The sequence below is a fragment of the Sphaerodactylus townsendi genome, linkage group LG05 (assembly GCF_021028975.2).
Source record: "Sphaerodactylus townsendi isolate TG3544 linkage group LG05, MPM_Stown_v2.3, whole genome shotgun sequence".
In the NCBI taxonomy this organism is placed as follows: Eukaryota; Metazoa; Chordata; class Lepidosauria; order Squamata; family Sphaerodactylidae; genus Sphaerodactylus; species Sphaerodactylus townsendi.
This window is the reverse complement of record NC_059429.1, coordinates 134,727,228-134,754,813: the sequence shown is the minus strand read 5'-3', so window position 1 is coordinate 134,754,813 and position 27,586 is coordinate 134,727,228. Positions and strand designations below refer to the sequence as shown.

Genomic DNA, 27,586 nt, shown 5'->3' with positions numbered 1-27,586 from the left:
ACTTAGGTCGATAACGCAAGTGCGGAATCGACCTCTCAGTGCCTGTTGGGTAAAAGGCTAGAGCAAGGGTTCCCAAGGCAGTGCCTGGGGGTGCCAAGGCGCCCACTGGCTCTTTCCCCAGAGCCCGCCAGGTGTTTTTAGAAAGTGGATGTGATGGGGTGGGGGTGGGGCTGCTGTCCAGCAAGGCTTCTGATTGGGTGTGCAAATTTAAATGACGTTGCTTTGGTGCCAGTTGGCGTCATAGTTTGGTTCTCTCTCTCACTCTTCTTTCCCAGTGCGTTCTTTAAAACCCCTCCTCTTGTTCCCTGCACTTGAGCGCCCTTCATGTGTGGCTCGGCCACTCATGGTGGCCATTTTGTGGTTGGGCTGGAATTCTAATGATGCCCACCAATAAAGGTTGGGGACCCCGGGCTAGAGAGCGGCACAGCTCGGCAGACAGCGCTTGTGGCCTTAGGAGGAGGAGGGGCTGACAATCTCCTTTTCCTTCCTCTCCTCACAACAGACACCTTGTGAGGTGGGTGGGGCTGGGAGAGCTCCGAAGAACTGGGACTAGCCCAAGGCCACCCAACTGGCGCATGTGGGAGTGCACAGGCTAATCTGAATTCCGTAGATAAGCCTGCACAGCTCAGGCGGCAGAGCTGGGAATCAAACCCGGTTCCTCCAGATTTGAGTGCACCTGCTCTTAACCACTACGCCACTACTGCACAACACAATTTCGAAGCTGTTCACTGGAAGCAGAACGACAGGCGACCGTGTCTGCCAACATCCATCCCTATAAAGCTTTACTGCTCCCGTTCTTCACTTTGCTTCCGTTGGCCACTACCCCCGTCTCTCTTTCCCGAGTTGAAATGCAAGCTTTTTGAGATAGAAACCTGACTTTTTAGTTTCAAAAAACGAACAAAAAAAAGTCACTGTAAGGCATAGGTGTCAAACACACGGCCCTCCAGATGTTATGGACTACAGTTCCCATCATCCCCTGCCAGGATCATGCTGGCAGGGGCTGATGGGAACTGTAATCCATAACATCTGGAGGGCCGCGAGTTTGACACCTGTGCTGTAAAGGGTTACTTTGTTTATTGGTGAATATATTCCAGATGTAAGGGATTATTACTTCCATCAGCCCCTGCCAGCACGGCCAATTGGTATATTGTTATAATGCTGGCAGGGGCTGATGGGAATTGTAGTCCATAACATCTGGAGTGCCAAAGGTTCGCCACCACAGGCCTAGGCTCAGAGCGCGGACTCCGCCGGACATAACGCCGTCTGCAATCTTTGTCCGGGTTCCCATTCCCAAACCCATCGATGATGAAGGAGAGCAGAAATTTGGTTTCCAAGCAACGTCTTTAGCCCCGGCTTAAAATGCAGTGATGTAAGAGAAGCGTGAAGCAACAGATGGAGAAATACAGAGCCACGGCAGGGGAAGGAAATCCGATCGACACGGAAGACAAGGACAAATCTTTGCCCACACGTTGCACGTTTGGGTTTGCCACAGAGTGGCCTGCAAAACTCCAGAACTCTCCCTGTGTCTGCCCACTGCTACCATCCGAGGACCACTGTCTTTATGGAGAGAGATCTGAAATGGGTTCCCACAAATATAATATAGAATACATACTATGGAAATAAAATACAACCACTCTGTTCTGTAGTGTCCAGGGAAGGGATCTCTCTCTTTCTCTCTAGACCTGACATCTAAACAGGCTTGTTAATGAGCACTGATGTTCCTTGATCCCAGAATTTAACAGTTACACCCACCTGCTGGAGTCATGGACGAGAACCACAGTTCTGCCGAGGGCAGGTAGGGTTGCCAACTCCAGGCTGAAATATTCCTGGAGATTTTGGGGTGGAGATTGGGAATTGCAGTGTTCGGGCAGGGAGCTAAGCAGGGTATAATTCCACAGAATCCACCCTCCTTTCACAGGGAAATGCCACCAGGGGGTGGGGAGGAATGATTTTGGGGTTTTAAAGGCCTAGATGTCCAAATCCTTTGTGCTTTGATTTCTTTTTCATTCTGAGAATAACCGCTGGTTCAAGGAACTCCACGCCAGTGGTGCAGGGGGAGAAAATGGCGCCCGGAGAACTGTGACTAGCCCAAGGTCACCCAGCTGGCGTGTGTTGAAGCGCACAAGCTAATCTGGGTCACCAGATAAGCCTCCACAGCTCAAGTGGCAAAGTGGGGAATCAAACCCAGTTCTCCAGATTAGACTGCACCTGCTCTTAAGCACCTGCTTTTATTCTATTGTATTATGTTTCAAATTTCTTATTATCAGTAGATTCTTTTAGAGATATATGTAGATTTTTAAAACATTTCATCTTTTAGTTTTATTTTATTTACCTTGTGCTGGCCCATGATGGTAATAATGACTGATTATTTATATTATGACTTTGTCATCAGCGAAGGGAGAAATAAAAGGGCCACACTAGTCACTTAGAGATTGTAAAAAGTGGGCCAATGGTGATAATGGAAAATAAATTAAAATATATATTTTGGAAATTTTAACCGAGTAATATGGCATAAGTCAGCTGTGACTTGACAGCAAGTGCCCATGCAGACAATAAAATATATTTTTATTCTATTTTGCCCCATTGCCTTTGGGGTTTTTTTTATCGTCTCCCCTCCCTTCAGTCTTTACAACAACCATGCGATGTAGGCTAAGCTGAGAGTGTGCGACGGTCGCTCAGCAAATTTCTACAATAGAGTGGTGAATTTGAGCCTGGGTTTCCCGGATCCTCGTCCGACATTAACCACTACACCATACTGCCTGTAATTCCAGGAGAATTCTGAGGTTGGTTACCTTAGTCAGGGGTGGCCAACCTACGGCGCTCCAGATGTCCATGGACTACAATTCCCATCAGCCCTTGCCAGCATGGGCTGGTGGGAATTGTAGTCCATGAACATCTGGAGCACCGTAGGTTGGCCATCATGCCTTAGATGCACGATGGTTACCTTAGTCAGGGGTGGTCTTAGATGGTTGGTTACCTTAGTCAGGGGTGGCCAACCTACGGCGCTCCAGATGTTCATGGACTACAATTCCCATCAGCCCATGCCAGCAGGGGCTGATGGGAATTGTAGTCCATGAACATCTGGAGCGCAGTAGGTTGGCCATCGTGCCTTACAAGCAGGATGGTTGCCTTAGTCAGGGGTGGCCTTAGATGGTTGGTTACCTTAGATGGTTGGTTACCTTAGTCAGGGGTGGCCAAACTGAGATGGTTGGTTACCTCTTAGATGGTTGTTTACCTTAGTCAGGGGTGGCCAACCGACGGCGCTCCAGATGTTCATGGACTACAATTCCCATCAGCCCCTGCCAGCATGGCCAATGGGAATTGTAGTCCATAAACATCTGGATGGGAATTGTAGTCCATGATGGGAATTGTAGTCCATGATGGGATGGGAATTGTAGTCCATAATGGGAATTGTAGTCCATGAACATCTGGAGCGCCGTCGGTTGGCCATCGTGCCTTAGATGCAGCAGTGCAGTTCTGACGTAGGGTTTCTCAGCCCGAGGGCGCCCCCTTGTGGCACGCTGCCTTTCTGGGAGCCCAGGGTTACCTTGGGGTGGGGCTGCTGTCGCTGCCCTTACAGGAGCCGGAGTTGCTGCTGCTGCTGAGCGAGGAGGTGCCGTACGTGTCCCGCATGCTCACGGGCGGAGAGGGGCGCCTGGAGGCAGGAAGAAGAGGCTGTTTCTCGGGCGGAGGGGCCGGGGCCGCAGCAGGCTTAAAGAACGAAGCAAAGCCGCTCCTTCCGTAAAACTCACGACTTCAAAAGCCACCAAAGAAAGGAGAGACACAAACACACAAGACGGGGACAAGAAACGACAAGAACAGACAAGCAGGATTCAAAATGGGACACAACGGAAGCGGCTTCTGCAAAACGGTGAGCGAAGCGGCAGCAAAGGCAGGCAGGCCCGGCTGAGATAGGTGCTGTAAGCCTCTCGCCCACCCAATGCAACCTGGCCAGGAGGTCGTTGGCCCCCTCCCGCCCCACTGCAGATGGTCACCCATCTGGTGTGTGTTGGAGTGTACAGTCTAATCTGAATTCCCCAGATAAGCCTCCACAGCTCAGGCGGCAGAGCAGGGAACCAAACCCAGTTCCTCCAGATTAGAATAGAAGAAGAAGAGTTTGGATTTATATCCCCCCTTTCTCTCCTGAAGGAGACTCAAAGGGGCTTACAATCTCCTTGCCCTTCCCCCCTCACCACAAACACCCTGTGAGGTGGGTGGGGCTGAGAGAGCTCCGAGAAGCTGTGACTAGCCCAAGGTCACCCAGCTGGCGTGTGTGGGAGTGCACAGGCTAATCTGAATCCCCCAGATAAGCCTCCACAGCTCAAGCGGCAGAGCTGGGAATCAAACCCAGTTCCTCCAGATTAGATACACGAGCTCTTAACCACTACACCACTGCTTCTCTTGTTCTTCCTAATGTTTAGGTGGAATCTCTTTTCCTGCACCTTGAACCCATTACTTCATGTCCTACTCTCTCAGGCAGTAGAAAACAAACTATCATGTCACCTCTTAACCAGTGGTGGGATCCAAAAATTTTAGTAACAGGTTCCCATGGTGGTGGGATTCAAACAGTGGCGTAGCGCCAATGGGGCTGGGCGGGGCACAACGGGGGCGTGGCTGAGCATTCCAGGGGCGGGGCATTAATAATTTCTCTGTTATTGTAAAAAACTCTTGCTGTAAAAAAAAAGTTCCTAATTTCCAGCTGGTATCTTTCGGACCACAATTTAAACTCATTATAGCAAGTCCGATCGTCTACTGCCAACAGAAACAACTACTTCTCCTCTAATTGACCGCCTGTCAAATACTTAATACTTTCAAATACTTAATTTTGTTTCTGGAAATCAAAAGAAGGAGACTTTCCTTAAACAAGCAACTTTACCATATTTCTAAAACATGTTTTTAAAACAGCCCAACAGGGAGAATGATCCCGTTTTCTACCTTCGCTAACCAGCCACATAGGAAACAACAGGACTTGATGATTTTTGGACCTAATGGGATTTCTAACGGAAAAGCAGACCCAATTAGTAACCCCCTCTCGGCACACACAAATAATTAGTCACCCACTCTCTGGAACTGGTGAGAACCTGCTGGATCCCACCTCTGCTCTTGACCTTCTCTTCGCCAAACTAAACACCCCCAGCTCCCTCAGTCTCTCCTTGTAGGGAATGGACTCTAGACCTTTGACCATTTTGGTTGCCCTCCTCTGGACCCGTTCCAGAGTGCTATCCATCGGCGCCATTCAGCATCGCAAAGAGAAACCTCCTCCCCAGAACAGCCAACAGACTATCCTTGCGGCTGAAGAAGCGAGGCTCCCGTGCCTGCCTTTGGCGAAGCAGAACTGAACTGCAAAATCCCAGTGTCCGTTTCTGGGGTGGAGGGCTTGTGCCGTCACCCCATTCATGCATACAAAGGCAGGCGTGGTGAGCGTAGCGGCTGTGAAGTGTGAGCCACGGGCATGCAACAGTGGATTGCAGCAGCCCCAAGAGACCGCCTTCCCCTCCTTCCCAGAGGTCTGCGTTAAGACCCAAGCAGCGTCCGGCATTGGTTCTTTCCACGGGGAAGGGAGATCCCTTCCACATTGCTCTCTTCGCTGCGGGAAGGCCTTGCATAGCTTATGCAAGAGGTGGGGTAGGGATGTCTTTGGGGCAAATCCTTGGCAGCGGATGGGCACGGGAGGCTGCAGGAAGCTCCAGGTCGTCCGCAGCAAACATTAAAGGGTATTCACCTTCGGGATCCCGTGGAGGGTCGTCTGCTGCCTGGCAGGGACATAGCAAGAGAGCAGCAAGGCCTGTGGGTGGAGCCAGCCCCACCTAGAAAAAGAGAGAGAGAGAGAGAGAAAGAGAGAGGTCTGGGTGAGAAACAGCCACAACTCCATCTGGCAACGGTTAAATTCATTCATTTATTTATTTATTTTATCTTCTATATATAAAAAAAGGTAACAGTGACTTTGTTAGTCATGCCCTAACACCGAAACGGCTGGACGGATCGCCCCCAAATTTTCTCATGACTTTCCTCCCTGTTGCGGGCAGGTAATCGGATCTTCAAATAGCCGAAAGTCCATACCTGAGCCAGACAAAACATCTTTTTCCTGGCATACCAGACCATGAAGCTGGCTGTGTTTAACTGTCACCCTTAGAGTGTTCGTGCAGCCTGTCTGTCTGTGGCCTGAGGGCTTGGTATGATCATGGGCTTAGGATGTTCGTGCGGATGGGCAGAGATGAGCAGTGGAAACAGTAAATAGACAATACCGTTAGGTAATACGAGTGAAAGTGAAACACAAACACACTTTGTCGTGTGAGACGTCAGGTGGGGTTTCCCCCCCTCACACGCAGGTAACTTTCACTCTCTGTGCCTCACCCACTGCTACCACACAACACACATATTCTCATACACATCTGGCTCATGCTCACACACCTCACTCTGCCCTCCCTCACATCCAACCACCACTTACCCACTTCCTCACCCATATTCGCCACAGCTCTCTTTTACTAAAAGCGAGCTGGAGTTTGCCTTTTTCTTCTAAGAAAATCCGTGGGGTGGGGGCGAACCTACACTACTGCCTCCGCTTCTTTTGCACGTGGCCCTTTAAGAACCCAGGGAGCTGGCCTCGATCTGAGCACCTCCCCCCCCCCCCCCGCCTCTGCTGCCTGACTGGGATAGCCTCCTTGCCCCAGTTCTGCCTTACCCAAGCCAGGACTGTGCGTGTCAACCAGCCTCATGGACAGCGGGATTCGCACTCTGGACAGTTCCGTTGTAGAATGGAAAGGGTTACCTTATACTAAAAAAACAAGACAGCACCATATAACGATGTGCATTGAAAAGGGAAAGAGGGATTCCATTTGACCACCCCAAAAGGCTATGCTGGGGATCATTGGACCTGCATGGACATCTGTGTGGGTTGCGGACTGTGATGAGAAGGACAATTGCCACAGCAATGCGTGGCCAGGCCCCGCTAGTTTATTATATTTGTAGACCGCCTCACCCCTGAAGGGCTCGAGGCGGTTCACAGGTTCTGCAATAACAGTGCCGTAGCATATAAACATAGAATAACCCCATTAAAACAAAGATGCATCAGCGATTACATTAAAATGAATAAAACAGAAATAAAACAGCAGACTATCAAACAAAAGACCAGCGCCGGATCAAAAAAAGGCTGGGAGGGGAAAGGCAGGGCCCAAAACAAAATCACAGCCCTGCCAGAATGGAAATTTAAGCCCAAGTTCTCCTTCTCAACTACACTGACGTTCCTACTGAGATACTGCAGCCGCGACGTTTCCCCTTCTTGTATTGTCGAAGGCTTTCATGGTTGGATTCAACTGGTTGTGGTGGGTTTTGCAGGCTGTGGGGCCGTGGTCTGTGCCGCCGTGGCCATTGTCTGGTGGATCTTGTTCCTAACGTTCCGCCTGCATCTGTGGCTGGCATCTTCAGAGGTGTATCACAGAGAAAAGTGTCCACAGAGAGAAGGACACAGCGTGTAACAGACTTCCCTCTGTGATACACCTCTGAAGATGCCAGCCACAGATGCAGGCGAAACATTAGGAACAAGATCCACCAGACCATTTCCCTTCTTGGGCGGATTTTAAAGTTTGGTTGATTGACCAGATAAGCCAGTGGTGGCGAAACTATGGCACGGGTGCCAGAGGTGGCACTTAGAGCCCTCTCTGTGGGCACGCGCACACAGTGTTCATCATGTGGGGGATGGAAAATCACCCCCCCCCCAAACACACACACACACTCTCACACATACACACACACACACACACACACACACACACACACACACACACACACACACACACACACACACACACATCTAGGCTGGTCTGGGCACAATCCTTTCCGTGGGAGTAAACTCGGTTTCCAGCAATGGGGCTTGCTTCTGAGAAAACCCTCCCAGGGTCGTGATTCGCCCATTTGAAGCGCTGCACAGTTGCTTCACCAAGCTTACTCACGAGTAACGCGCGCCTCGGAGCCAACCGCTTGTTCTAAACTAAAACATCAGCATTCAGGTTAAATGGCCAGGTTGGCACTTTGCGATAAATAAGTGGGTTTTTGGGTTGCAATTTGGGCACTCGCTTTCGAAAAGGTTCGCCATCGCTGAGATAAGCCATTGGGAAGGGCTGTGGCTCAGTGGAGAACGTCTGCCCGGCATGTAGAGGATTCCTGGTTCGATCCTTGCCGCCTCCAGCTAAAAAGAAAAATACTGAATTGAGATCCTGGCTAAGGGGTCTGTTTGCACGCAGAAGGTCCCGGACTCAATTAAAGCCATCAGTTTAAACAGGACCAGGCAGGAGATGAGAAATCCTGGAAAACCGGTGCAAGACCTTGGTGCACCAATGATGCATCAGTAGCCTCAGGAGCAGCAGTGGCATAAGAGGTTAAGAGCTCGTGTATCTAATCTGGAGGAACCGGGTTTGATTCCCAGCTCTGCCGCCTGAGCTGTGGAGGCTTATCTGGGGAATTCAGATTAGCCTGTGCACTCCCACACACGCCAGCTGGGTGACCTTGGGCTAGTCACAGCTTCTCGGAGCTCTCTCAACCCTACCTATCTCACAGGGTGTTTGTTGTGAGGGGGGAAGGGCAAGGAGATTGTAAGCCCCTTTGAGTTTCCTATAAGGAGAGAAAGGGGGGATATAAATCCGAACTCCTCCTCTTCTTCTGATTCAGAGGCAGTGTAGTACAGTGGTGGTGGAGAAGAAGAAGAAAGAAGAAGAGGAAGAGGAGGATATCCCCCCTTTTTCTCCTGCAAGGAGACTCAAAGGGGCTTACAATCTCCTTCCCCTTCCTGCCCCCTAACAACAAACACCCTGTGAGGTGGGTGGGGCTCAGAGATCTTCAAAGAACTGTGACTAGCCCAAGGTCACCCAGCTGGCGTGTGTCGGAGTGCACAAGCTAATCTGGTTCACCAGAAACGCCCCTACAGCTCAAGCAGCGGAACGGGGAATCAGACCCGGTTCTCCAGATTAGAGTGCACCTGCTCTTAACCGCTACACCACGCTGGCTCCAGTGGTTAAGAGCAAGTGGACTAATCTGGACAACAGGGTTTGTTTCCCCCGCTCCTCCGCATGAAGCCTGCCGGGTGACCTTGGGCCCAGTTTTGGACTTAGTTTTCTCCCAACTCTCCGCCTCACCTGCCTGTCCGTGTGCAAGTCACTTTGAGACTCCATGCAGGAGAGGAAAGCAGAGAATAAATCCAAGCTCTTCAGCAGAAGGCAGCCTCCTTCTGCTGAAGAGCAGCAGTGGCGTAGGAGGTTAAGAGCTCATGTATCTAATCTGGAGGAACCGGGTTTGATTCCCAGCTCTGCCTCCTGAGCTGTGGAGGCTTATCTGGGGAATTCAGATTAGCCTGCGCACTCCCACACACGTCAGCTGGGTGACCTTGGGCTAGTCACAGCTTCTCGGAGCTCTCTCAGCCCCACCTACCTCACAGGGTGTTTGTTGTGAGGGGGGAAGGGCAAGGAGATTGTCAACCCCTTTGAGTCTCCTGCAGGAGAGAAAGGGGGGATATGAATCCAAACTCCTCCTCCTCCTCTTCTTCCTCTTCCTCTTCTTCCTCTTCCTCTTCCTCTTCTTCTCCTCCTGTGTTTGTGGAAGGCTCAGATTTTTAAGGTCCGCCCCTCTCCTCCTTTGCAAACTGCTTGTTTGTTGCTGTCTCAGCATCGGGCGAAGGGAATATGAACGCTGACTTTGCCAAGAGTGCCATTTGCAACTTGGCTCGGTTTTACGAGCTACGTGAAGCTTTTGCCCCGTTCTCTACTTGTTCCTACTCATTATGCCTATTTTTTTGGAGCAAAACCCTACCAGACGTGCTTTGTCTCCGCCTGAACCAGCTCGGAGAACGGACGTGTTAATTAGCGCCCCGGTCCTGACGGCTCGCTGCGATAATTCCTGTTTGCAAGGGCCTCCAGAGACAAAGGGCTGGTGTGAAAGTCATGTTCTGTTCACTTACCAAGAACAGTTCCCATTTTGCACCTTTCAGCTCCCCACTGTGGGTGTGGGCACACGAGACTTTTCAGATGGGTAATAGGCACACGAAACTTTTCAGATGGGTAATAGGCACGTCAGTCTGCAAAACAGCTTGATTGGAGGCCAGTAGCACAAGGTGACCAGACGTCCTGCTTTTGGCGGGACAGTCCCGCCTTAAACCAATTTGTCCCACGTCCCGCGGGTTTTTTTACTGTCCCGATTTTTGGAAGGCTGCCGCACTGCCTTCTGGGGCACTCCCCTTTTCCCACCCTGTCACAGGGCGGGAAACCGGGGAGCGCCCCAAAAGGCAGTGCGCTCCTGCGTGGACTCGTGCGCATGCCCACCCTGGTCCCGGTTTAAAAAGGTGACAATCTGGTCACCTTACAGTAGCATCTTAGAGACCAACAGCAACAATTATGCACTGGTGGTTTGGGGGCGCAGGGTTTGGGTTAGGGTTAGACCCCTTCCCTTTCTGACTTCCCTTCTGCCCCTCCTGTCCTTCACTGTTCTTGGGGTTGTGGCCTAGAGGCCTACCTGTGCTTACTAACCTGTGCAGTTGTTGGCTATTAGGGTTAGGTGTTTTTGCCTTTCTTTCCCCCTGGGAACACGTCCCAGGGGGTGCACTGGGGTTTGGGGGTGCCGGGTTAGGGTTAGACCACTTTCCCTTCTGTCCTTCCTGTTCTTCACTGTTCTTGGGGTTGTGGCAGTAGCATCTTAAAGACCTACAACAATTTTCAGGCTATAAATTGCTTACATTTTCCATTGTACCTCTGCATCCTGAGTCCCTTTTTAGCAACACTCCTCCTACCATCTGGCTGGCGATTAAAAGGCTCGGGGATCTCCATTTTTATTTGTATCGGACAAAGGATGCTTTGATTCTCGCAAGCTTATGTAACCCCCATGCTGAGAATGGGTTGACCCAGTAAAGGGTGGAGACTCAAAGCAGCAAGAGGCTGCAGCAGACCTCATGTAGTTTGGAGGAGACGAGGCTACCAGACTCGGACCTCGATTTGTATAAGCCCTTAACACCTTGTTAAGGTAACTGCAATGTTGTTGGGAACTACTGGGAAGGTAGTTGTTTGTTTTTGCTATGTTGTAAATGTTGGAGTTTATTGTTTCAGGGTTTCTTTTTGTGGTTGTCATGGGTGAGAGTTCTCCTGGAAACCTTCATCACGTTGAATCCTGTTCACCAAGCCCTTGGAGTCTTCAGGAGCCAACCCACTTGCAAAGAAGAATTGGACTTGGCAGTATCAGAAGACTGTAAATAGAAGGACTTGAAAATGCAACCTGAACAGGACCTTGAAGTGTGATGTTAAATGTTGATGCTACATGTTAAGAAAGTAAACCATGTTGTTTTTAAAAATTGTTGTTGCAAACTCATTCCAAGTTCTGCCCCACAGAACCCACAGATAGAGGTTACACTTACACCCCGAAAATCTTGTTCTCTAATGTGCTACTAGACTCAAATTTAGCTCTGCCCTGTACTGAATCAGATCCTTAGTTTGTCAAGGTCAGAAGTATTTACCCTGATTGGCGGTGGGGCCTGGAGAACTGTGGTAATCCTCAGTATAAAGTGTTGGAGCTAATTAGGGTTTATGTTTACTCCGGAATCTGAGTTTTCCTCTTGGGTTGGTGCCGAGCGGTCGCTCTTTGTTGAGCTCCTCCACCTTTTAAAGATAAGTTTTAAATTTCTCCTACCCTTTGTAGTTTTATCTCTTAGTATTTAGCACTTTCTTTTAATTTAGAGCTTTCTATTGCAATTTTGTTGAGAGAGACTATATTAAAGAACCTTCTGAGTTGATATTTTAAAACCAGGCTAAAATCCACAATACTTTAATAATAGCAATGCTGACTAATGAGTCTGTTTCCCTTTTGTTTTTAAAACAAGTTGTGTACTTCTGAAGCCTGGAGCTTCCCTATCATCAGGTGTGGTTGAACTGCTGGTTTTATTTTATCTTTATTTTTTATTTTCTTGGCTCAACCAGAGTGTTTGAGGGTTTTTTTTGCTGGCTCATTCCTCATTCCCTGACCAGCTGGTGTGGAGACGCCAATTTCCCCAATTCTCAGCTAAAAGCCTTGAGACTTCTACTAAAGTTTTTTTAGGTTTTAACACCAGCTGTTAAGGTTCTTGTTTTATATTATATATTTTAATGAACTTCTGAAGTTTAATGAACTTTTGAAGTTTGCTCTAAGCCTTTAGCTACTTAGTATTTTTTACCAGCCTTTGGCGTCTTAAGCGTCTGTTTTAGCTTAGTGTAAATAATTGCTCCTGTGTGAATATTTTACTCATTGTCTGATTGTTTTACGGCTGCTATCTAAAATGAAGAACGGGAGGAAACGGTACCTTTCATCCCCACACTCTCCATGCCAGAAGTCTAGTAAACAGACTAAAATTGACCAGTTTTTCACCGACAATTCTCCAGTGGAGGCACTAATTGAGGGCTTAACACTATCAAATAGATTTGCTCCATTGGAAGCTAACCTGGAGCTGGAGGATATGTTTCCTAGCCCTGCAGAAGAAGTTTTGCAACAAGCCCATCTCCAACTGGTTTAGGAAAACAGGATGCTTTAATTCCAAGTTTACAAAAGCCTCCAAATAAGAATAAAGAACTAACAAACACATGACAATTCTACACATTCAACAGGAACTTTTCTCTAATGAGTTGATTTTAATTTCAAAAACTCTTGACCTACTTTTAACAAATTTTACCACCCTGGGGGCTAAGTTAGACTTGATCTCCCATCAAATTTTAAAGACACAAGCTTCAGGAAATGGATCTGACGTGGTAGCTCCCTTTTATTCAGACACTGCCCATTGGCCTTCAAGGCCTACACTCCACCCGGCAGCTAAAGCTAGTTAATATGAATTCGTTAATTTTGCAAAAGAGTGAGTGGTGTTGTATATTGGACATTCCAAGCTAAACCAAAATAGGTGGTCAAATTATAGTGCAATTAGGTTCTCTTTGAGCCAGTTGTTAGAGTGTGCTCCATACAAGATTCAGTTGACTTCATATGAATACTTGCCCCTGTGGATTACTATAAAAGAATTGCCCTAACTTTTAGCACATCTAAAATGCCTTCACTATTGTTGAAACATCGCCACTTTTTTTCCAGAAGGTATGATATTAAAATTATGCGTCTCTTTAGGAATACTACTATCCACAGACTCATTGAGGACACCCATGCTACACCCTGACAAAAGAAATGCAAATTCAAAGGAGTTCAACAAAGACACTGCTTTTGGCAACCCTAACAAAACTGGACACTCTTCAGAAGCTTTTACCAAAGGAATCAAAGAACTAGCGGTTGAGTGGAAGCAACTTGAGATGTCCCTGAATGAAATCCACTCTTCCCACCAACATATCCTTGAGGAAGTGGAGGATGTTTGCGCCTCAATTCTGCTCCCAATTCTGTTCCAGAGGCCTTGGGGATGTATTATGCTCTGGAAATTCCCCTTCTCAGCCCAACCTTACTTGCCTATAATCCTGCAATCCAAGGTTACTGTTCTCCAGATAACTCTCCTAATGAAGCAAATTGTGTGCCCATAAGTAAAGGGGGGGACTGCCAGTCAGGCTAAAGGCAACCCTTATTCAACCAGCCCTACTACAAAGGCCTTGAGGCTGCACCTCGCCAAGAACACAGACCACCCTATTACAATGCCAGAGCCTGTGTCAAAGCCACCCACAGCAGCTCACGGTGAAACACACTGTTCCCCAACAAATACTGATCTTACTCCAACACCTATCCAGGCGCAAGCTACGTCTCTAGCACTTGAGAATGTATATCATCAAACCTCCCCCTTACATTGGGAAGTAGACCTCAGGTCCACAAATGGACTGGATAGAGATACTCTCCTAAAAGCTCCAAAGAAATCTTGGTTCGAGGAACTGGAAAGAGCTGAGGATGACCCCACTTCAATCAACAGAAGCCCACCCAAACATCAGCATCCCTCTGTCAAAGGAGGTTACTACGTCTCAGAAGACAGATCAGGTTATAGATAATAACAGATCATCTGGGATTTCCATTCAAGTACCGATTGAAATACATGCATTTAAGAGCTTCTTGGATAATACAACTCAGCCAAGCCCCACCAAAGAGATTATAATTGACTATTCTTCCACGGCTTCAGATACACATACCTCCATGCCAGACCCGATTAGGGCTACAAGGTAATGGATGTGTGGTCCAAAATGACCACTTTAAATTACAACCATAGACCAATCTCAGTGACGCCAACCCTTATCAAAATCTCTTAGCAAATCTGGGACCAACACAGCAAAGGGCGGAAGTATCTCCAAATCCAAGTCAGAGAAGAGATGTGATTTCCCTCATCTCGTGGAATATAGCCGGATGGATCAAGAAATGCGATAATCGTGATTTCCTCACTTATCTACAAAAATTTACGCTTATAGCCTTACAAGAAACTTGGTCCAATTCAGAGCTTGCCTTAAATGGCTACCAACAATACTCTCTTCCTGCTACAAGAGTATCCAAGTTTGGTCGTTATTCTGGAGGACTTTCACTATTTGTAGCCAACAGCATCAAAGCAACTCCTCTCGACTCATGTCCCCCTCTTGCACAGGCTGTTTTGGTAGAGGGGGAAGCTCTTCACATGATTATAGTGAACTTGTATATACCTGCTGGATTGACACGAGACTCCTTAATCAACACATGGAGTAGGATATCATCATTTGTAGAAAATTTAGAAAATAAACAACCATCTACGGAGGTGATCCTGGTAGGTGATTTTAACGCCAGAGTGGGTACGGACCTTTCTACCACTTTGGCCCATTTGAATCAGGAGGATGATCTCATTACAGCTTCTTCTAACGCCAGGTGTTCGCTCCTCAAAGGAGGCTCTCGTGAATGCGGCAGGAATTCAGTTAATCAAATTTGCCATCAAATTTAACAAATTATGGTTAAACGGCCTCAAGTGCTATAGGAATGCAGATAGCTTTACCTTGGTAAACTCGCTCGGTGCTAGCGTGATCGATTACATCTTAATATCCCCTATCTACACCAGTGTGTCACATCTTTTAGCGTTGGGGACTTATTGCTAAGTGATCATCTTCCACTCAATGTAACTTTTTCATTTGAGGTAAAGACCAATACAGAGGACCCCACCAACTTTAGGCATCAGAAAATAACATGGTCACCTCAGGTGGCAGCTGCTAAAGAAAACAGACTGAGCGCATTTACATTTAATAAATTAAAAGAGAATATATTACAGGCTGACACACCAGAACGTGGAATACATCACTTTGAACAATTAGTTTCAAATTTAGCAGGGGAACTTCAAGCCATCTCCTCGACCAAATCTAAGGCTGTAAACGGTCATAGAGAATGGTTTGATCGCTACTGTATTGAATTTAACAACTTAATACGATCATTATATAGAAGTTACGCAGCACAGGTGAGGAAAAGCTACTCAGCAATATAACCCAACTGAAAAAGGATTTTCAAATTATGGTACAATGGAAACGAAAAAATCAATTCGAACAGCAGTGGGAACAACTATATCAAGCCACTTTAACAAATAACATTAAGCAATTCTGGCAGATCATAAATAGAAGGGCCCAAACGTGCAGTATCCAGTTGCCCCATATTTCACTAGGACCGATGGTTCAGTTATTTTCTAATCTGTTCAATGCTAGCCTAACTGAATACCCTGATTCCACTTCAATACCAGAGGAGCTACCAGATTGGCCTGAGGTTAATCCTCAAGAAGTGAGTAAACTAATCAGTGGTTTGAGCGGTAAGGCCCCAGGTCCTGATGCAATAATACCAGAAATACTTAAATCCTCACCCGAAAGTGGTGGGCTACAACTCTGGCTTCCTTATTTACCCATGTAAATAACACGGGCCGCATCCCAAAGATGTGGCTGGCGTCTATAGTTGTCCCAATCTACAAAAGGGTGATATTACTAATCCTTCAAACTATCGTCCTATAAGCCTATTATCTGTAATTGGCAAACTATATGCAAAACTACTCCTTAGGAGAGTGGAAGATTGGGTCAAGCAAGCAGAAGTAATAGGACCGGAGCAAATTGGATTCACTAAAAATAAATCAACACTGGATCATGTAACAGTTTTAGCACACTTAGCTAACAAAAGTATAACTCATAATAACCGTAAACTGTTTGCAGCCTTCCTGGATTTAAAAGGGGCATTTGACTCCATATCTAGAGCCCTACTGTGGAGAAAATTGACGGCGTTACACATGGACCCCAGACTACTGTTTCTTATAAAACAGCTACACACTTGCACTAGCTGCAGAATAAGAGCCGCAACAAAAGGACCGCTCACAGAAAATATCATCACAACCAGAGGGGTCAAACAAGGCTGTACATTGGCCCCCACTTTGTTCAATATATTCCTTAGTGATCTAGTGCCAACCCTCCAGAAGGCCAATGGGCATGTTCCCAAACTAAGCACTAAACACGTGCCCGCGTTACTGTATGCTGACGACACCGTTCTTCTTTCCCACACTAAAGTTGGTCTCACTAAAGTTGGGTGGCTGAAACTAGTTGAGGGAAAAATCAACACTCTTGGCTTTTCATTAGAGTCGTTAGTCCCTCTTTCCCTATCAGAAGCATATAGCTGCTTGAAAACTAAGCTATTAGAACAAGAGTATCGGGATATGATAACAGCTGCGAGGAAAACGTGTTCCCCCCTGACCCTGCTTATTCCAATTGAACAAGGACACATGGTCAATTATTTACAGTGGATCACCAACCCTAAATTAAGAAGAGCTTTAACACTGGCCAGATTCAATCTAATGCCTTCTATGCTGCTCTATGGCAGATATCAACAAATTGATAAACAGAGGAGGCTATGTCCATGCAATATGGGTCAGGTGGAGACACCGATCATACCCTCTTTCATTGTGTAAGGTTTGCAAAAATCAGAATGTCACAATCTGCACTTATCCCATTTCTGTATAACAATCTAACTGATGCTCTTAAGATACCTATGCTTTTGAACAACATGGATCCCACAGTGTGTGAGAATGTAGCAAAATTTCTGCTAACAATAATAGACGTAAGTCTAGATGAATACCAACCAATGTCTATGTATTATGACCACATATAGCCAGCAGTAATTTTTCTAGCTTCTGTCAGTATCCGATGACGTTTAAGTGAGTTAACTTAGCTGAAGGAATGTCCTATAGTTACAGAAGGACCATGTATATATTTTAGTATTTAGTATTTTAGTACCAGTGTCTATAATTGTGAGCAATAATGGGCAAATTTTGTATGCTGATTTTGTATGTTTATTTTATGCCAATAAAGGCTTGTGACTGACTACTCCGGAATCTCAAACCGAGGTCGCCAGGAAAGCTCTATCGGCACCCACCAGAACAGTGATTACGAACACTCGGAATATAAGGAATTTCTGGACCACCCCTTTCAATTTGGTAATATTAAAGGACAGATAAACCATATTTATTACATTCAGCTAGAACACCTTGCTAGGTGACAAAAGTCCAAAATCTGGCTTGCAACATGGATGAGTCCAAATCACGCCCTCCCGACGCTAACCTCTTGTATCCTAGAAGCCACTGAAACAGCCTTTGACTAGTTTGGATTTATATCCCCCCTTTCTCTCCTGCAGGAGACTCAAAGAGGCTGACAATCTCCTTGCCCTTCCCCCCTCACAACAAACACCCTGTGAGGTGGGTGGGGCTGAGAGAGCTCCGAGAAGCTGTGACTAGCCCAAGGTCACCCAGCTGGCGTGTGTGGGAGTGTACAGACTAATCTGAATTCCCCAGATAAGCCTCCACAGCTCAGGCGGCAGAGCGGGGAATCAAACCCGATTCCTCCAGATTAGATGCACGAGCTCTTAACCTCCTACGCCACTGCTGCTCCTAGTCCATTGGCAATCGTGTAACACTCAACTATTCTTCTACGGTTGGGTAATTAATACAGAGAAGAGGGAGCAGCAGGCAGAGTAAATACACCAAATGGAGTAACAGAGCACTGCCCACAAAACTCTATGCGGTTTTATGCAGAGGTGTATCTAGGAAAAATGCAGCCCGGTGCAAAATCTGAGCTTTCCACCCCACTACCCTTGTATGGGCGGCCACCCTTCCCCACCACGACCAAACAACTTTTTTTGCACCAGGTCTTAAGTCAGTGTATGGACCTGGGGGGAAGTAGGAGGGATGTGGGGAGCAATTTTCCACACACCCCCAGTGACTAAATGGCCGCAGCCCGGGGACATTGGACCCCATAAGTTCCCTGGGTGGTACACCCCTGGTTTAACGCCAAACGAGCACTAAAGAACATTTTAAGGAGTGCATCCGCACACCAGCCTCCACCCCAGCTGGACTTATCTGAGGCTGCTGCTCCTCGTCCTTGCAAGGTGGATCCTGCTGTATGTCTGAGTTGAGCCCAGTGGTGGGATCCAAAAATGTTAGTAACAGGTTCCCATGGTGGTGGGATTCAAACAGTGGTGTAGCGCCAATGGGGCTGGGCGGGGCACAACGGGGGCGTGGGCGGGCATTCCGGGGGCGGGGCATTAATATTTTCTCTGTTACTGTAAAAAACTTACTGTAAAAAAAAGTTCCTAATTTCCAGCTGGTATCTTTCTGTCCATAATTTAAACTCATTATAGCAAGTCCTATCGTCTACTGCCAACAGAAACAACTACTTCTCCTCTAACTGACTGCCTGTCAAATACTTAATACTTTCAAATACTTAATTTTCTTTCAAGAAATCAAAAGGAGGATACTTTCCTTGAACAAGGAACTTTCCCATATTTCTAAAACATGTTTTTAAAACAGCCCAACAACAGGGAGAATTTATCCCGTTTTCTACCTTCGCTAACCAGCCACATAGGAAACAACAGGACTTGATGATTTTTGGACCTAATGGAATTGCTAATGGAAAAGCAGACCCAATTAGTAACCCCCTCTCGGCACACACAAAGAATTAGTAACCCATTCTTGGGAACTGGTGAGAACCTGATGGATCCCACCTCTGGTTGAGGGGATGGAAGGCGCGGGGAGGGAGACACCAGTGCCAGGCTCGGCAGGAGAGCAACATGACGTCACTGCCCCGCCGGGTCAGGCTGGCTACTTGGGGCGGGGGGGGGGATGGGGCAATGGGAAAGCTGGCTTGCTCCTGAGTCAGGGGAAGGCAGGTGGGGGACTGGTTGGAATGTGAGGGATGTATTTCCAACCAATGGGCATGCAGGACTCACTTTGCGAGTCCTGCATGCTCATTGGTGGGAAGTGTGTCTTCCTGACATTCCAGCCCTCAGTGAATTATTTATAAGGATTTCAGCCAGTGGTGGGATCCAAAAATGTTAGTAACAGGCTCCCTCGCCAGCCCCCCCTGAGCAAAGGGGGCAGAGGCGTACCTAGGCAAACCTGAGCCCTGGGCAAAACCTGAGTTGGATGGGCAGCCACCCCACCACGACCCCAAACATTTTTTTTGCACCAGGTCATTTCTAAATCATCATCACGTTATAGAAAATGCCCCGACTCACAAATCTGAGCACAGCAATGGTGAAACACACAGGTTCTTTGATAGAGACTGGTGAGGTAAAAGGTACGAAAGGCTGAGAATCCATGAATTGCAGTACCTGAAAGGGATTAACCCAGTTCAGGGAGTGACGTTATTAGTCGCAATTGCTATACGGGACCTTCACGTTCAAAGGCAGGATGCCTCTCGGGGAGGCGAGGGCGTGGAGGCGGAAAAGCAGACCCCATTAGTAACCCCCTCTCGGCACACACAAATCATTAGTCACCCACTCTCGGGAACTGGTGAGAACCTGCTGGATCCCACCTCTGGTTTCAGCCCTGGCCCTTTGCTTCTCATTGACAAACAGGGCTTAGCCAGTCACAGTTCAGCATCCGCTGAGCACATAGAAGTCAGGGACTCTCATGGAATCGGTACTTGAAATGCCTGCTAGAATTCTTCCCATTCTGCAAACAGAGATGCCTCAAATTGTCTCTGCCAAAAAGAAACCATCAACAACAACTCGGGAAGAGGGAGGACCGACGCAGCGGGAACGTTCAGCCGGCTCCAAAGTTGGTTGCATCCTGCCATTCCCAAGAATGAATGCTAGCAGGAGGCAGGCAGGTGTGCGTGTGGGCGGGGGGGGGGGAGGGAAGGAGGGAATCGTCCCTAACTGTGCACAAAAGCCAGTCAGCCTCTCTTGATAAATAAAGCCAGCCTGCCTCCTTTTAGGATGCAAAGCAGCAGGGCGTTGGGCTAATGCACCAAGATTAGTCATCACCCAGCTCGCTTGCACGCTGAGAGAGAGCGAACAGCCGCCGCGGCCCAAGTGAAGCCAGATGCTGACTGCAGCACCAAGTGGGGGAAAACCTGCTCCTCTGGCAGTATCAGAAAGCTGCAGACATAAGGGACATGGTGGGATCCAAAAATTTTAGTAACAGGTTCCCATGGTGGTGGGATTCAAACTGTGGCGTAGCGCCAATTGGGGTGGGCGGGGCACGATGGGGGCGTGGCCGGGCATTCCTGGGGCGGGGCATTCCTGGGCGGGGCTGTGGCAAGGACGAAGGAGGAGGGACGAGGATTCAAATAATTTAACAACTGGTTGTTTACAAGCACCATTTTAACAACCGGTTCCGCCGAAGTGGTGCGAACCGGCTGGATTCCACCACTGGCTCCTTCCCTTTCCCAAACTCCGTTCTCCCCAAACTTCACCCTCAAAATCTCTAGGAATTTCCTAATTAGGAACTGGTAACCCTAGCGCCAATCAGGACAGTGCAGGTACGCATGTGTTCGGGTGTAACCCCCATGCTCAGAATGGGTTGACCCAGAAAGGGGTGGAGACTCAAAGCAGCAAGAGGCTGCAGAGCTCATGTAGTTTGGAGGAGACGAGGCTACCAGACTCGGACCTTGGTTTGTATAAGCCCTTAACACCTTGTTAAGGTAACTGCAATATTGTTGGGAACTACTGGGAAGGTAGTTATTTATTTTTGCCATGTTGTAAATGTTGGAGTTTATTGTTTCAGGGTTTCTTTTTGTGGTTGTCATGGGTGAGAGTTCTCCTGGAAACCTTCCTCATGTTGAAGCCTGTTCACCAAGCCCTTGGAGTCTTCAGGAGCCAACCCACTTGCAAAGAAGAAATGGACTTGGCAGTATCAGTAGACTGTAAACAGAAGGACTTGAAAATGCAACCTGAACAGGACCTTGAAGTGGGATGTTAAATGTTGATGTTATATGTTAAGAAAGTAAACCATTTTGTTTTTAAAATTTGTTGTTGCAAACTCATTCCAAGTTCTGCCCCACAGAACCCACAGGTAGAAGTTACACGGGCGTGTATGTACATGTGAGAGACAGAAAGGCACAAATCCGATCCTTCCTTTCAGACACTGCAGTGCGCAGCAGCCGGGAGTTTTTTGCAATGCCTTGGCCTCATCCCTCCTCCTTCGCCCCTGTACCAAAAAGCAAAGAAACATCCTGCTAATTCTGAGGACCAAAATAAAATGACAAGCAAGGGGGGAAAACACACAGGCCAGCAATTTTCCTAGCACTCCCGCTGCTGAAAAGAACAGGGGGGGATTATCAAGGATCTTGGACAGAAAAGTGAGTCATCACCGGCAGAGCAGTGACTCAGCAATGTGAAGCCGTCCTTTGCTGCAGTTGCAAACAAGGGAGAGAAAATCTGACTTGGATGGATCCGCAGAAGCATCTTGCCTAAAAAAAAGAAGGGGGCAAACCCTAGCTGGGTGTTATTTGTGATGATAGCCATCAATCCATACGAGCAATTTAAGATAAAAACTCTGGGTCTGGTGAAATGCATGGTTTTAGAGAAGAAGACGAACAAGAGTTAGAAGAAGAAGAAGAAGAAGAAGAAGAAGAAGAAGAAGAAGAAGAAGAAGAAGAAGAAGAAGAAGAAGAAGAATAGTTGGATTTATATCCCCCCTTTCTCTCCTGTAGGAGACTCAAAGGGGCTTACAATCTCCTTGCCCTTCCCCCCTCACAACAAACACCCTGTGAGGTAGGTGGGGCTGAGAGAGCTCCGAGAAGCTGTGACTAGCCCAAAGTCACCCAGCTGGCGTGTGTAGGAGTGTACAGGTTAATCTGAATTCCCCAGATAAGCCTCCACAGCTCAGGCGGCAGAGTGGGGAATCACACCCGGTTCCTCCAGATTAGAATGCACCTGCTCTTAGCCACTACGCCACTGCTGCTCCCTTGGTGTTTGGATTTATACCCCACCTTTCTCTCCTGTAAGGAGACTCCAGGTGGCTTACAAGCTCCTCTCCCTTTCTCTCCCCACAACAGACACCTTGTGAGGCAGGTGGGGCTGAGAGAGTCCAGAGAGAACTGTGACTGGCCCAAGGGCACCCAGCAGGAATGTAGGAGTGCGGAAACACACCTGGTTCACCAGATAAGCCTCTGCCACTCAGGTGGAGGAGTGGGGAATCAATCCCGGTTCTCCAGATTAGAATCCACCTGCTCTTAACCTATACACCACACTGGAATTAATTCCAAACCATCACATAATTTTGCTGCTGATGTAACCCCCATGCCCAGAATGGGTTGAACCAGTAAGGGGGTGGAGACTCAGAGCAGCAGAAAGGCTGCAGAGCTCTTTGGAGGAGACAAGGCTACCAGACTCGGACCTTGATTTCTATAAGCCCTTAACACCTTGTTAAGGTAACTGCAATATTATTGGGAACTACTGGGAAGGTAGTTGTTTGTTTTTGCTATGTTGCAAATGTTGGAGTTTATTGTTTCAGGGTTTCTTTTTGTGGCTGAAATGGGTGAGAGTTCTCCTGGAAACCTTCATCATGTTGCATCCTGTTCATCAAGCCCTTGGAGTCTTCAGGAGCCAACCCACTCGCAAAGAAGAATTGGACTTGGCAGTATCAGTAGACTGTAACTAGAAGGACTTGAAAATGCAACCTCAACAGGACCTTGAATTGTAATGTTAAATGTTGATGTTTAATGTTATTTGTAAAGAGAAGTACACTGTTTTGTTTAAATTTGGTTCTTTGCAACTCCTTCCAAGTACTGCCCCACAGAACCCACAAGCTGAGGTTACACTGACACCTGGGAAAGATGCTCATCCATCCCCGGATCATCCTCTGTGGCCATCACCAGGCAGCACATACATAGATTCATGTATAACTTCTAGAAACTTTGCAGAAAGAGAAGCAAAGAATGCTCAAGGCTGCAAATTCAACGTTAGGTATCCAATTACACAGAACCCTGGCTTTAGCAGTACAGTGGAACCTCGGTTTTCGTTGGTAACCCGTCCGAAAATAATCGATGAAAACCGAAACTGATGAAAACCGAGGCAAGCTTTTCCGTAGGGATCAATGCAAATCCAATTAATCCTTTCTAGGCACTCCAAAAAACATACCAAAAACACATTTTTGGGTGAATAAACATAGCAGTTTAATGCTGAAAACAGTAACAAACAATGACACTAGGACCAGCTTCAGAGCCAGTGGGCGAATGTCACACCAGAAAGCTGTCCAAAGAGGTCTGTTTCTGACGCCTCTTTAAGATCTGTCTGAAATGGGGCAAGACATTGTCATTAAACAAGTTGCAGATACAGCCTGCAACAGCTTTGTCCGGGTGATTTTTCTCCACAAACCCCTGCACAAACCCTCCACAAACCTTACTGCAAATCGATGAAAACCGAGGCAAATCAATGAAAAACTAGACAAATTTTTCACTGAAAAAATCGATGAAGACTGAAACCGATGAAAACCAAAGGCAACGAAAACTGAGGTTCCACTCCATCCATCCATCCATCCATCCATCCATCCATCCATCCATCCATCCATCCATCCATCCATCCATCCATCCATCCATCCATCCATCCATCCATCCATCCATCCATCCATCCATCCATCCATCCATCCATCCATCCATCCATCCATCCATCCAAAATACGGACACCCCACATTATCTTCGCAAGTTCAAGGGGATTAGCAGTATGAATGCAAGCCTTAAAAGGCTGAAGTTTCAAAACTGGCTATTTCCAGGTCTGTCCACTGAACAGAGGATGCATTCCAGAGAAAGTTAGTTTGTTTATTCCATTTATAGCCCCCCTTCCCCTTCCGAGCTCAGGGCAGCTTCCAACATAAAATTATGCAATAAAATTGATATAATGCATATAAAGCCTACAATAGTCTCTGATGATCCAATCCAGATGGTGTTAATTTATGCCACTAATTCCCATATTATACAATCATATCAATGTAAGGGGAAGGAAAAAACAACAGAGTAAAAGAAGAGGAAGGTAAAGAGAAGAAGAAGAAGAAGAGGAGGAGGAGGAGGAGTTTGGATTTATATCTCCCCTTTCTCTCCTGAAGGAGACTCAAAGGGGCTTACAATCTCCTTGCCCTTCCCCCCTCACAACAAACACCCTGTGCGGTAGGTGGGGCTGAGAGAGCTCCGAGAAGCTGTGACTATTATTATTTTATTATTATTATTTATTTAATTTATTATACCGCCCTATCCCCGAAGGGCTCAGGGTGGTGAACAATATAATACCATATATAAAACATACAGCTGAATTAAAATAAGCATATTCTAAAAACAGTACCCTACAAAACTCGCATACAACCCGCCCAGAAAGCACAGTGGGTCCCAAGATGTTAGGGGCCCCTATATGGCAGAGGGGGGGGGGGTCACCCAAGGTCACCCAGCTGGCGTGTGTGGGAGTGCACAGGCTCATCTGAATTCCCCAGATAAGCCTCCACAGCTCAGGTGGCAGAGCTGGGAATCAAACCCGGTTCCTCCAGATTAGATACACGAGCTCTTAACCTCCTACACCACTGCTAGGAGGTTAGATGGAATATCGCTGCTGTCCCAACCATAGGGCCAGAACAGCTATGTCTTACAGGCCCTGTAAAATTGTGCCAAGTTCCACAGGGCTCAGATCTCCTCCAACAGAGTGATCTACCAGGTTGGGGCTTGGGCTTAAAAAGTCCTAGCGCTGGCTGAGGTGTGCTTTTTGTGATCTGCGCCGATGGCTGTGATCCCGGACTTGCTCACTTGGGAGTAAGCCCCACTAAAGGGCGTGGGATTAATTTTTGAATAAATCAGGATACATGCCTGTCCGATTCCAGGTTTTCCAGAAATTAGGAAGGGTTAATCTTCCCTGGATCTCACCCAAAGAATTCCACCTTGTCATGCCCCCACAGAGCCTTTGTTTATTTCCCCTTTAGTTTCCCCACAGTTAGTATGGGTTTAGCTATGTTTTGTACAGTATTCAGTGGGAGGGAACCGAATTTAGTTCTGTCCCTTTAAGAAGCCCTAGGGCTGGTGTTCTACGGCAGTTATTACCCAGCAACCTGTCTGATTTGGCAGTTAGGGGCCAACGGAAGCTGGGTGACAGCAACAAGTTAGACAGTCCAAGATGTTTTAGACTCTCAGTATTTAACCGTCAAAGATGTTATAGATTCACAGTATTTAAGTTAAACAGTTATAGATGTTATAGTCTCACAGTATTTACAATAAATTCCAGACTCCAGAAAGTTTCTGCAACAAAGTAACCTTTATTTAGTTAGACCCGGGAGGAGTCAGGGTCTGTCAACATTGTTACAATTAAAGCTTTAAGTATTGAACTGTTAACTGAGTCAGTGAGTCTTACATTCTGCTTTGGCCGGGTGCAGGGCACCTAAATGACCACCTGGGGAGCAGAACAGTCTAACTTGAATGTTTCCAGTTTCCAAAAGGCCGAATTGAAAGTTTCAGTCGGTGAGAAGCAAGGCAGGGAGCCTTTGCAGTAAAGGAACAAAGAAAGTCTGCCTCGCAACAGTAAGAGATTGGTTCCTATAAGCCCTAAAGAAGCTGGGCATAGGAAAGTTGAAGTCTTCTTTGCTAGGAGCACCGGCAGAAGAGAGAGATTGGTTCCTACAAGCCCTAAAGTAGATGGCTTAGGAAAATTGAAGTCTTCTTTGTTAGGAGCACCGGCAATGCAAGAAAGAGAAGAAACTCACTCAGAGCCAACAAGCTCTATTTCACAAAGCAATGCTAGAAATAAAAAGCCCACTACCAAAATGTTAGCATCTTTGCAAGATCAGGTGAATGTATTGCAGCTCAAATGCTCTAAGGCGTGGCAAGACCTCCTAGCAAGTTATCAATCTGGAAAATGCCTTGTACAAGAAGAAGAAATATTAAGTTGTAAGGAGACCTTACAACAACGGTACCTTTTATGGAAAGGTCAGCTAGGAGATACGATTTCCCTCCTAGAGTGTATGAATACATCAGAAGCCTTGAATATCAAGACAAAGATGGAGAAGGATCAGAGAGAAAAGGCAAACTTCTTTAACAACATTATGTGTGGTTTATCCAGCAAGTTTCAGGGATTGCAAGCAAGTCAACAATCAGAGACCCAGCACGCGCAAGAAGAACAATCCACCAAACCAACTGTGGTAGACACTGCATCCCCACGCAGAGGAATAGGGAAGAGGAATGTCACCTCACATTCCAAGAAAGGTTACACCTGAAGTGCCAAGCAAGTGTGGCAGTAAATCTTGCAACTAAAACCTCGCCTTCTTCCCACACATCCCACAGAACAAGAAGCACTAAGTCAGGCTCACAAAATTATAGCAGTGCTTCTTGTCGTTCCCAAAGATTGGCTATGGAAATGAAGATCCTGGAAGCCAAAGCTGATGCAGCGGCAGCTGCAAAACAAGTAGATTTCTTAAAACGAAAAGAAGAAATCATTGAAGAACAAGCTCATTTGAAAGCCCAGGAAGCGGCCCGTCAGGCACATCAAGCCCAGTTGAAAGCTCAGGAAGAGGCACATCAAGCCCAGTTGAAAGCTCAGGAAGAGGCTCGACAAGCAAAAGTAGAAGCAGCCTTGTCAACACTAAAACAAAGAGCAAAGGCAGAAAAGCTGATAACGAGAGCTCAAGTTTTGGAGCAAGGCCTTAAAGAGAGTTTATTTACCTTCCACTCTGAGGAAATAGAGGAAGAAGACCCTATGATGAAGGTATCTTCCTATTTAATCCAACAGTCATCCAACTTTGGAGAAGTGACTGCTGATTCGGAAGAATTCAGAGTGACAGAACATCTGGCAGCTGCAGAATCAGCAGAACTAATGTCCCAGATGTCCAGAGTGCAGCAATCCATGGTCCAGTTCCAACCACAGCATAGCATGGTTAGCCTAGTAGTGGTGAGTCAGCAGACAGTACCACAAAATGAGCTGCCCCAAGCAATCAACAAGCAAAGTCAGTTAGCAAATGAACAGAATGAGGGGAGGAAAACCTTTACAAATCCAGTTGGGATGCCCAATTTCGACTCTACAGTTTTTAGACAGGAGCAGAAGTCTCCTGAAGACACAGTTGTACCTGGAGTATCAGCTTCACAGTTATACTCCACGCCGCATCATCAGGCAACCAATCCCATTATGCAACCTGACATCCCAAATTTGTCAGATGTTTTGAAAGCTACCCTTTCCAGAAATCCTAGAAGAGATTTAGCAGACAGAGGCATTCAGAAGTTTTCTGATAAGCCAGAAGACTACTTACTTTGGAAAATTACATTCCAGAGAGCCCTCAAAGACCTGAAACTAGATGCCGAGGAAGAGCTGACCTTGCTTATAGCTTGGTTGGGAACAACATCGTCAGCGCAAATAAGAAGAGTCTATGCAGCACATGTAAGAAACCCTCACATGGCTT

At 47.0% G+C, this 27,586-nt stretch overlaps 1 protein-coding gene across 3 annotated transcripts in view; it reads right to left on the bottom strand.

Annotated features, from left to right (window-relative positions):
* Nucleotides 1–27,586, bottom strand: part of SNPH (syntaphilin) — a 59,533-nt gene that overhangs the window by 4,136 nt on the left and 27,811 nt on the right. The window contains exons 2-3 of one of the 3 annotated variants that reach the window (XM_048495830.1): nucleotides 5,723–5,807; nucleotides 3,548–3,754 (exon numbers count right to left, since the gene is read on the bottom strand). In XM_048495830.1, coding sequence (XP_048351787.1) covers nucleotides 3,548–3,754; nucleotides 5,723–5,766 — 251 coding nt within the window. In that variant the 5' untranslated portion in view covers nucleotides 5,767–5,807. The remainder of the gene's footprint in view (nucleotides 1–3,547; nucleotides 3,755–5,722; nucleotides 5,808–27,586) is intronic. The other 2 variants (XM_048495831.1, XM_048495833.1) reach the window with 2 other exon arrangements.